The sequence below is a fragment of the Peromyscus californicus genome, unplaced genomic scaffold (genome assembly GCF_007827085.1).
Source record: "Peromyscus californicus insignis strain IS unplaced genomic scaffold, ASM782708v3 Scaffold_7__1_contigs__length_154581171, whole genome shotgun sequence".
Classification (NCBI taxonomy): Eukaryota; Metazoa; Chordata; class Mammalia; order Rodentia; family Cricetidae; genus Peromyscus; species Peromyscus californicus.
The window spans coordinates 79,891,696-79,903,704 of record NW_026294595.1 but is presented as its reverse complement, the minus strand read 5'-3'; the positions used below and the strand labels follow the sequence as shown (position 1 = coordinate 79,903,704).

Genomic DNA, 12,009 nt, shown 5'->3' with positions numbered 1-12,009 from the left:
GATGGGGAAGATGTGGTGGCCAATGCATGAGGTGGTTGGTCACACTGAGTCTGGAGTCAGAACATACAGAAGATGAATGCTGTGCTCTGCTCACCTCCCCCATTCAGTTTGGGACCCCTGGGATGGTGGTATAGCATCGAGGCTGGGTCTTCCCTCCTTGGTCAGGTGTGCCTAGGAACTCCCTCAGGGACATGCCTATGAGTTTGTCTTCTAGGTGATTTTATATCTTGCCAGGTTAGCCATGGAATTACCCAGTCACTTCCTTGATTCCTTCCAAGGTTGAGGATGAGAGTATCACTTCTGAAACCTCAAAGCCCACCCCCAGGCACACACTTCCTCCAACAAGGCCACTTGTACTCCAACAAGGTTACACCTCCTAATCCTTCTAATCTTTCTCAAATAGTACCACTCCCTGGTGACTAAGCATTCAAATATATGAGCCTATGGGGGCCATTCTTATTCAACCCACCACAAGCATTCTTTTATAGATTTATTTTAACTCAGTTTTGTTTCTTTATTCAACCTGGAGCCGGTGGGAGATTCAGTAACTGCTTAGGCTTAGGGTAAGCCACCTATAAAAGACATACAGTTAAATTAGAAAACTTATTAATCTCAAGCACAGCATAAGCTTTGCTTCTGCAGAAGCAGGAACCCAAGAGAAGGATTTGGGTATAGAGAATTTACTCTGGAAGGAAGAAGAATGAGCAGGGAAGGAGACACAGAAGAAGGATCAAAGTATATGTGATCGAAGTCATGGCTGAAACCAACAGAGTCACCCTAACATGGGAACCACTGAGAAGAGAGCAAAGTGCCTTCTAGAACAGTCTGCCTGGAGCTGAGAGCCTGGCACATCTATTTATTGATTGTTGTGCCCAGATTGCAACCCCCAGAGAGACCACCAAAGATGAGCATGCCGGAATGCAAAAGCAAGGTTTAATTCTGGATATACAATACAAGCCTAGGCAGGGACTTCGTCCAATACATCCAACGCAGTGGAGGCTGGAGGAAGTGCCCGCCTGTCCGCAAGCTCAGTTTTTAAAGGCAAAAGCCACAAGGTTACATCATTTAGGGGTGCTAGTACGGGTACAATTCTGATTAGCTTGCTTGTAGGGGCTTTCTAGAAATCATGGCTTAATCTTACTTCTAAGGGAGTGGTTACCCGCCACCATTTCTCATTGGCTGCCCTCAGGTGGGGACATTTCTGTGGTCAGTTACCCTGGAAACCAGGGAGAAGACATTCCATAGTCCGGCAGTCATTACCTCGTGACTACCTCGTGACTACCTTGTGACTCTGTACTTTTACACTTCCTGGTTTCTAGAATCTGAACTGACTGGTTTTAGTAACTCATGGCCTGTACCTAAGAAGAAATCTTGGGCCTTAGTTTTAGGGTAAAAGCATTTTGGTCTTATTTTTAAAATGGCTCATTTTGGTCTCACAGATCACCCTTCTTCAATGATAGAAGTTTTCTCCTGATAGAGAAATGTAGGCACTCCCTGGGAACTCCAGTGGTGTCCAAAACATCAGAAAGACACACACTGCAGGATCTTGGGGGTAGGAGCTTGAGAGCATAAAGTAAGGGGTCTGCTACAAAATGTACTGTATTTTTTCTGTGTGTGTGAGTACACATACACATATTACATATGCATAAGGAAGACTTCAGCTATCTTCCTCAATTACTCTCCACCATTTGTTTGTTTGTTTGTTTGTTTGTTAATCTTGATGGACAATTTGGCAGGATTTAGAATCACCATGGAAATAAATCTCTAGGCATGTCTATGAGGGATTATCTAAATTAGGTTGAGGTGGGAAGACTTGTCCTAAACATGAGTAGCATCATTCCATGGGCTGGGGTCCTAGACTAAATAAAAAAGAGATATCGCGCCTCTCCCTGCTTCCTGACTGTGGACACGAGGTGACCAACTGTCTCCTGACAGCATACCTTTCCTGCTATGATGGGCCTTATCCTTTGAGACTGTAAGTCAAAATAAACATTTCCTTCCTTCCAGTTGCTTTTGCTGTGAATTTTGTTACAGCAACAAGACAATGATAGATGGATACACTCCCCTTCCAGCTGACCTTAACTCTTAAATCCCTCCAGGGGTCCAACTGATATCATGTGACCCACAGCCCCCTCATGTTGTTAACATAAACTATGTGGTGTGGACCAAACCTCAAGTCAACGAAGATATCCTTAAATTGGACAGAATATTCCAAGCATTTAAAACTTTGAGACTGGGGCTGGACAGACAGCTCAGCAATTAGGAACACTTGTAGCTCTTGCAAAAGACCCAGGTTTGGTTGCCAGCACACACATGGTGGTTCATAATCATCCTTAACTCCGGTACTGGGAAATTCAATGCTATCTTCTGACTACTACAGACACCAGGCATGGATGTTGTGCACATACATATATGTGGGCAAAACACACAGAAAATAAATACATCTAAAAATGTTTTAAAAGTTTATAGCCATAGAATCAGGCAAGTATCAAACTTTTCTTTGTCATGTATAGGGTTCAAACAAACTGAACCTAATTTGCTAGCAAAACCATGAACTAAAATAAGAATCTATGGGTTCAGGGGCTGGAGAGATGGCTCAGAGATTAAGAGCACTGGCTGCTCTTCCCGAGGTCCTGAGTTCAATTCCCAGCAGCCAGGTAGTGGCTCACAGCCATCTGTAGTGAGATCTGGTGCCCTCTTCTGGCATGTAGACAGAATACTGTGTACATAATAAGCAAATAAATCTTTTTTTTTTTTTTAAGAATCTATGGGTTCATATTGACATAAATAAATAGGATAAGTGGGTTGGTGTGATGACTCAGTGGTTAAGAGCACTGATTGCTCTTCCAGTGAACCTGGGCTCAATTCCCAGCACCCACATGGTAGTTCACAACCATCTGTAACTCCAGTTCCAGGGGATCTGATGCCTTCTTCTGGCCTCCACAGGTACCAGGCACATACCTGCTGCACAGACATACATACAGGCAAAACATGCACAAAAAATAGAATAATAATAAAAACAATCAAATGAATAGGATAAAACATTAGTTCCTCCTTGTAGAAGAATAGTAACTAAGGACTGTGTGGCCATACAAGAAATGATGGAATTAGGAAAATTACTCTTTGGTGACTGTATTACTTATTTTTTTTTACTGCTGTAATGAAACATGACCAAAACAACCTATAGAAGAGGTTTTTTTGAGCTTATGGTTCCAGAGGGTTCAAGTCCATGATGGCAGAGTGGAGGCAACAGGTAGAAAGAAGGAGATGCTGGGAGCAGAAGGCTCACATCTGGAACTGCAAGCACAAAAGAGGAAGAATGCTGAGAATGGGCCAAGGTTTCGGTATCTCAAAACCAGCCCCCAGTGACACACGTCCTTTAGCAAAGTCACAGCTTCTAAACCTACCCAAATGGTGCCACCAATTCAGGACTAAGTATTCAAATGTCTGAGCCTATGGGGGGACAGTCTCATTCAAACCATCACAGTAACCAAAGTACTGATTGGTTGAGGCAAAGATCATCAGTGGATGCTGTAGTGAGTTGATTGATGACTCTCAAAAAGGTGTGTCCATGTACTAATCCTCTATATGAGTGAATGTTAAACTTGCTTGGCATACAGATCTTTGCAGATGTGATTACAAGTCTTGAGGCGAGCTCATCCTGAATTTACCAGCTAGGCTCATGCCCAGTGGCAACTGTCCTCATAAGGGACAGAAAAGCAGCAAGATATATAGAGGCGAAGGCAACATGAAGACAGAGACAGACTGGAGTAATGTGGCCAGGAGCCACAGAAAGCCACTGAAAACAATAAGACAAAGGTTCTCCTCAGAGCTCCCAGAAGCAGTATTACCTAAGAAACAATGAGTTTCTGTTATGCTAAGTCACCTGGCTTGTGGTCATTTGTTTAAGTCACCATAGGAAACCAAAGATGCTAAAATTTGAGGTTCATGGGTCATAGAGCACCCATGAAATACTGAACTACAAAAGAAAACACAGTAAGTAAAGGATGTAGGTCAGTGGCACAGCACTTGCACCTGTATCTTAGGGAGTTCATGAGGATCAAGCATACAAACCTATGTAAACAATACCCTTACCAAGGGATCACACTTGGCTTTGCTAGCTACCTCTCCTTACGAAGCTGCTGATTTAGTAGTCCATGAGAAAATTTTGAGTCTTCACTGTCTTTAGAGAAACCTCACTTCTCGAAGGAGGTTTCCAAAGAGGCAGGCTTCAAGAGGCACATTTCCTGATTCCATTACTGTCTCCCTGGGAATTGTAGCAAGCAACAAAGTCATCAAACCTGGTTGACAAGATCAAACTTCAGAGACTGAGAAAATGATAGTAGAACTTCATTCTGATTTTCAACTGACCTCAAGCTCTTCCATCTAAGTGATCCTCCTGCCTCAGTCCCTCATTAGGGACCACATGTGTGTATCACCTTATCTGGCTCCTTTTTGTTGTTTTAATTCCCAATACTGGCTAAGAAATTGAAATTAGAGATTTGTTAACAAAATCAGAGCTGATGGCACCTCTCAACTCAAGAAGGAAAGTAGAACACTAAATCCCTTCACCAGATCAACTCATTTCTCTCAAACCCCTCAAAATCAAATTTGAAATGTGACCTCTTTAAATCTTTTCTACACAATGCTTGATCTATTTGTAAAATAGGAAATGTGTGGATTTATAGACTACATTTCTAATCCATCAACTCCAAATTCTGCATTTCCCAATCACTTAATGAACAAAGCCACCTCCCAGGAGATGGTGTTCCATTGCTCTCTCCAGCTGAACCCTCTGTTCCCTGGAAGCTGTGTGTGTGTGTGTGTGTGTGTGTGTGTGTGTGTGTGTGTGTGTGTGTGTGTGTGTGTGTAACACAATAACTGTAAATGTGGCCCAATACAAAACTGCAAACATACTTCAAACGTTATGAGATCAGTGGGGAGAGGTTACTTTTTAAAACTTGACGGTGTGGTTCTCAACTATGAATTTTGTAGAAGACACTGTTTCGTGGCAATATCAAAAAGTTGGACATGGGCCTGAAAGATGGCTCAGTGGGTAAAGGTACTTGATGCCAAGACTGGAGACTTGAATTCAATCCCTGAGGCCTAGTTGGTGGCAGGAGAAAACTCTGCTTTTGCAAGTTGTCTTCTGAACTCTACATAAGTGCCATGACACAGGTGAGCCCCTTACACATACACATTATCTACACACACACACACACACACACACACACACACACACACACACACGTAATTAAAAAGATTTACTTATTTTCACATGTATGAGTCTTTTGACAGCTGTGAACCTATGTAGGTAGTAGGACCCAACCCTGGTCCTCTGGAAGAGCAGCAAGTGCTCTTAACCACTGAACTATCTCTCCATTCCATTTGTTGTTGTTGTTTGAGAGTGGGCCTCACCGTAGGCCTTGTCAACCTGGAACTTACTTTGTAGCCCAGGCTGGACGTGGAATTCAAAGAGGTCTACCTGCTCCACCTCCTAAGTGCTGCTACTAAAGGCTTGTGCCACCATACCAGGTAAACGTAATAATTTAGAAGAAGAAAGGTTCAACTCACCTGCAGTGGGAAGTCATAGGATGTTGGCATGTTACTTACAAAATGAAGATGTAAAGGATTTGTTCTAACTCCAGGCTGCCTACCAGTTTAAATAATGATTTCGAGCTGGGCGGTGGTGGCATACACCTTTAATCCCAGCACTCGGGAAGCAGAGCTGGGCAGATCTCTGTGAGTTTGAGGCCAGCCTGGGCTACAGAGCAAGATCCAGGACAGGCACCAAAACTACACAGAGAAACCCTGTCTCAAAAAACCAAAATAATAAATAAATAAATAAATAAATAAATAAATAAATAAATAAATAAATGAATGAATGAATGATGATTTCAACTAGATTGAGGGCAGAGTGGGAAACGTGGGGGAATGTTTGTCCACATATTTTTTTAATGGTAAACTTTATTTTCATTGCTGTTTTACTTTAACATAATTTCATAGTCAACTTTTGTTCTGAGAGGAGCAAAAGATCACACTTTCTAAATTATCACCGGGAGATTCTTTCAGACTGTTCTTTGGAGCAGAACATGGAGCTTTGGGGTCCCCAGGATTGACATACAACACTTTACTACTTGAGATATCATCTCCTGGTGGGGGCTGGAGAGATGGCTGAGTAGATAAGACACTGGCTGCAATTCCAGAGGACCAGGGTTCAGTTCCCAGCATCCACATGGTGGCTCACAACTCTGTAGTTCCAGTTCTTGGAGATCTGATGCCCTCTGGCCTTTTCCAGCACAAGGCACATATGTGGTACAGAGAGAGATACACACACACACACACACACACACTTATTTATTTATTTGTTTTTTTTTAATAAAGATGTCATTTTCTTTCTTAAAGATTTATTTATTTATTAATTTATTATGTATACAGTGTACTGCCTGCATGTATGCCTGCACGCCAGAAGAGGGCACCAGATCTCATTACAGATGGTTGTGAGCTGGGAATTGAACTTGGGACCTCTAGAAGAACAATCAGTGATCTTAACCTCTGAGCCATTTCTCCAGCCCTATTTATTTTATTTTTAGAGACAGGGTTCTCTGTGTAACAGCTTTAGCTGTCCTGGAACTCACTCTATAGATGCCTGCCTCCTGAGTCCTGAGATTAAAGCTGTGTGCCACTACCAACAGGTCGTATTTTCAATGTATAAAGAGAAAGAGCAGATTCTGACATTTTAAGAGCTAATGTTGCCCTCATGCAGTTTGATTCTTATATGATGACATCTCTCCTTTCTTTTTCTCTCTCTCTCTTTCTTTCTTTCTTTCTTTTCCTCCCTCCCTCTCTCCCTCCCTCCCTCCCTCTCTCTCTCTCTCTCTCTCTCTCTCTCTTTCTTTCTTTCGGTTTTTAGAGATAGGGTTTCTCTGTGTAGCCCTGGCTGTCCTGGAACTCACTCAGTAGACTAGGCTGGCCTCAAACTTACAAAGATCTGCCTACCTCTGCCTCCAGAATTCTGGGATTAAAGGCGTGTGCCACCATGCCCATCCCCAGTGACATACCTCCTTCAACAAGGCCACACCTTCTAATCCTTCCTAAACAGTTCTACCAACTGCTGACCAAGCATTCAAATATGACCAAGCCACCAAAACCATAAAAGTTCCAGCTAAACCTGTCAATCAGCTGTCGAAGAGGTCATACCTGATCCACTTTATGCCATGTTAAAGTGATAGAAGGAATAAGTACCCCTTTACACAGATACTTTTCATTTCCTACCCTGATGACCAAATATTCAAATATATCAGCCTGTGGGGGCCATTCCTATTCAAACCACCGCATAACCCTTGCCTTTATGAAATCCCTGATCTGTGATGGCGAAATGGTGGGTAGTTATATAACCAATTGCAATGCAGTGTTAGTGTTTACTATAGTAGAAATTAGAGCTATGTGGTGGCTTACACTTGTAATTCTAACACTTGAGAGACAGAGGCAGGGAAGATTGCCAGGAGCTTGTTAGGTCACAGAAACCCCTAAAAAATGGCTGAGATGTCTATTAACATAACAAAGTGGTCAGCTCTCCCAGCATCACTCAGTACCTGTGGCTCCACCCAGCACTTCTCACCCTGCCCCCTACCGTAAATGTCTCCCTCCCAGGGGCTGGGCTTCTGTGCTCTTCCCTGCCCCCACCCCGCAAAGCATTTTGGCTACAGAGGCCTCTTGGTCTCTTGGCCCTGGAAACCTCTCTTGGTTGGTGGCTCCTCTCTTGCTCTCCCTCCCCAACTCTCTTCTCATGGTCTGGTTCAGTCTGCCGGCCATGCTCAGCCGGACTCCTCCCTCGGCCTGCTTTCTCCCTTACAGCTACAGTAAAGATCTTCTCCACACTTTAGGAGCAGTCGTGTCCTCCTTTTATTTCATTTTTTTTCATTCAGACCTATAACGCATAGTGAGTTCCAGGTCAGCCTGAGGTGCATAATAAAACCTCATGTCAACAAAACCAACCAGCCAATCAATCAACAAAACACATAGTAGAAATTAAAATAAAGCACCACAGGACAACTGAACATAAGCAACTGATTTTTGCCTGGAGGAGTTGGGGAACCATAATGGAAGGTTTGTCATTTCAAATGAGTCTTTAACGAGTTAATGAGCAGGTGTTTCATAGGAAAAAAAAAAGTAATGAATTTTTTTTTTTAAAAAATTCTGCTTTTCAAAACTGGGGAGGTTAAGAGCACTGGCTATTCTTCCAGAGGAGCTGGTTTGATTCCTGGCACTTACATTGCAGCTCATAACTGGCTGTAACTCCAGTTCTAAGTGACCTGATACCCTCTTCTGGCACTTGGTATGCACATGGTTGCCAGACATATATGCAGGCAAAACACTCTTACACATAAAACAATAAAATAAAAGTCTTATTTTTTAAAGCAAATAAAAACTCTTCTTTGCCATATTTATTTTTAATTATTTTGCAGTCCTGGGGATTCAACCCTGGGCACATGCTGAATGAGAGTTCTATCTGTGAGCTATAACACCACCACCATCAACACACACACACACACACACACACACACACACACACACACACACACACACACACACACACAAATACACCTGTTTTAAAAAAAAACAAGAACAATGCTCATTCTAAACTTTCGATCCTTCCTGGAACAGCTTGGTTAGGCAGGATTTGAAGCAGACGTGAAGTCCGCAGTGCTGGGACTCTATCTTTGGTGAAGACATCCTTTTTTTTTTTTTTTTTTTTTTTTTTTTGGTTTTTCGAGACAGGGTTTCTCTGTAGCTTTGCGCCTTTCCTGGAACTCACTCTGTAGCCCAGGCTGGCCTCGAACTCACAGAGATCCGCCTGGCTCTGCCTCCCGAGTGCTGGGATTAAAGGCGTGCGCCACCACCCGGCGAAGACATCCTTCTGAAAATCACCCATTCATTCAGAATGCGTTGACAATTCAATTGTACATAGCTTCACAATTTTAAAATGTTTGCTTACCTGTATCAGAATATCACATTGTGCCCTATAGATGTATGTAATTATATTATATTAAAATATTCAGCGATAATATTCATAGACATGTAACAGTTGAGAATAAACGTGTGTTGATTTTAGGTTAGAAAAAATGTTATTCAGCAAGCAAAGGAGCATATCGTGATACGAGCAGTATTACTTTAAAATACTAAAATTTTTCCTTAATATCTTTTTTCTGGCTTATGTGACATTAACAAACTATATACTAGTGTGAGAGACTATAAAGGTTTTATTGGCACTTGCTTGGGTTTTGCCTGTAAACTCACCCTGAGTACCAGCTGTGGGTATCTCAAACCAAGTTCCATAAAACATTTACAGCATGCCACTCCGTTTCCTACATTCTCTACAGAGACAAAAATTTAGTGCTCACGACTTATAAATATTATAGCTAGTTGTGAAAACTTGTTTCATTTAGACTCCAGATCTCGCATCAGCTGTAAGAAAAAGTAAATGTTGTAGAGGATATCTGAGGTACTTCTCAGCAGGATCTGAGATTTGGCAAATTCCTTCCCCAAGGAAAACCACTTTTCAAAGATATCCTTGGTAAGTGCTTACTGAGATTAACATAAAACTGGAAAGGTCACTTGTGTCCACACCTTCGAATTCACTTGTAAATAACCACTACTTTCTTTACTTCCCCACCCTGGAGCCAGGCTCCTAGCGTCACAGGTGCAGAAGGGCTTACACTAAAGACTGCATAGAAACAAAAGGATGTAGGCGCCAGGAGGAAAACATAGTCTCGCAGAACAAAATCAGTCTTGGGAGGAACAGCAATTCTAATACCAGGTATTACAGAAGCCACCGAGATAGTGTATCGACTTTATTAGGTCTTCCGCTACGCCTGTCCGATTTGCTTAAACCTTGGTCTTAGTCTTTATCTTGAGGGATAGATCTCTTTGCTAAGCACATGATAGGCGGTAAGCCAATACGGATTTTTAAAGGGAGATAGTCATTAAATCCAAGCTTCACGGTTAATTTTAACTTTCAATTTTTGGCTCACCAGCCAAACGATTTCTATGATCCCTGAATTTCATTACTCATAAGGAAAAACAGTTTTAATAGACACAGCCTCAAAGTCATTAAATTACCCACACCACACAGCTTGGAAGTCAGATAAGGCAATGTTTGGGTAGAGTCCTGAAGAGATTACAGATCTTGAGCAGAACCCCCACACAGAGTACATAGTGAGTTCAAATGTATTGTAATTAAAGTCATCCAGATGGTAGTTGGATTAATCAATGATGCGGCAGTATTTATCTTGAGGTAGAAGATTCTGAACTCCAGAGTGAGAAAATCCCCGAGGTGGGGGTGGAGACAGTTAATAAGCACTCCTGGGAAAAGCCCATTCAGCGAGGGCTGGAAAATTCGTTTGAATTTGAATCAATTTGAATAGAAATCTCCCCCAGGAAGCAGGAACCAGGAACCAGATCCTCTAAGCCCAGCAAACTTGGGGCAGGAAGCGAGTACTGTAAAGCTGCAGCCCGTTGTCTGTGGTTTGGGGCGCAGAGAAAGAAATCAAGAGCTGGGAATCGAGTGTCTGAGTTCCTTCCAAGAACCCCGGGAGGGGAGCGTAACGAACTCCAGGCATAGCGTTGGCAAGTCTTCCCCGCTCCGCACCCACGCGGGCGCTCGAGCGCGTAGGCCTCGTCTCCACTGCCAGGGTGTCCAGCGAGCAGCCCTCGTCCGGCCCGGCCCCCGAATCCGCAGCCCCGAGCGCGGGGCGCCGAGGGGGCGGGGCGATGAGCGGGCGGAGGGCGCGGGAGGTGCATCCTGGGAAATCCAACAACATGGGGCGCCTGGGCTGCGGGCGCCCTGGCTGCCGCGAGTCCCGGCCGCAGGCGCCGCCGTTCGCCTGACGTCCGAGCCGAGGCCCGCCAGCCGCAGCCCGGTTCCTCCGGCCAGCCGCCCCCGCCCCCCCCCCCCCCGCCTCCCCGGCCGCGCCATGTGAAGGGCCGCTCCCGCCGCCGCCGCCGCCGCCGCCTCTTCCTCCCCGCGCCTCCCGCCCGCCCCCGCCGCCTCAGACCCCGCCATGGACGCGCACTACGCGCCGGCGGGCTTCGCCGAGCCTCCCGCGCCCCCCGCCAGCGCCGCCACGCAGCCCGCCGCCCCCGCCTGGGCCTACGAAGCCCGAGTCCCGACCGCCGCCTCCAGCCCCAGCTGCAGCGGTAGCAGCCCCAGCCTCAAGGCCAGGTAGAGAGGGGTGGGCTCGGGGTCTCACTGGGCCAGGAAAGGCCGCGGATGCGCCGGGGCCTGTGCCGCCCCTCTCGGGGCCCGGACCGGGTGGGGGACCTTCAGGGGCGCCATTCATCGCTTTCAGGGAAGCGGGTGGACAACTCCGGGCGGGTGGTCCCGGCTGGGTGGGGGCGCCCATGGGGCAGGATTCACGCCTGGGGCGGGTCGGGGCGGGAGGCTGAAGGGAAGGTTGGGTGGGAGTGGAGGGGCGCCGTCACCTCTCGGTGCTGGACTCCCACTTTTGGCGAAGTTTAGGTTCCAGGCTGAACTCGGTATCTGGGGAACCGGTCCTGACTCCGGGGGGAGGCCTAGCGGGGCGCCTCAGAGCCCCGGGCAGTGACATTCCATTGTATTGGAACCTGGGTGGCCGACAATGTGGTGCTGGGGGCCTCGGCAGTGTAGAGGTGGGGGCGGTGGCGGGGGTCGGGGGACGGGGCGCGGCGCCGTGTTGCTGACACTGAGGGACCTGGGATGGCTGGGCTGCAAGGGAACCCCCAGGGCGGGACGCAGGCGCTGAGCAGGGGCTGCGTGACATATGTTTGCAGTGGTGGCTCTGTTCCACGCGTTCAGAGTTGCTCCTGGGTTTCCTCTCCTTTTAACAAGGGCAGGAAGTCAAGAATCCCTCTTTGCTGTCTGTGCCTGAGGGTGACTTGAGTGTTGGGAAGCGTTGAGGGCTGGTGGGCAAAGAAGGCTCTGAAGGTCGAAGACCCAAAACATGTTTCTCCATCTCGGCTTCATTCTGT

The 12,009-nt window shown here is 45.8% G+C and overlaps 1 protein-coding gene across 1 annotated transcript in view; it reads left to right on the top strand.

The window, feature by feature from the left end:
- The first annotated feature begins 11,054 nt into the window (after window positions 1-11,054).
- Qser1 (glutamine and serine rich 1) overlaps window positions 11,055-12,009 on the top strand; it is a 65,021-nt gene continuing 64,066 nt past the window's right edge. Inside the window, exon 1 of the mRNA XM_052723601.1 lies at window positions 11,055-11,224. Within this exon, the coding sequence (XP_052579561.1) occupies window positions 11,064-11,224 (161 nt within the window). The 5' untranslated portion in view covers window positions 11,055-11,063. The remainder of the gene's footprint in view (window positions 11,225-12,009) is intronic.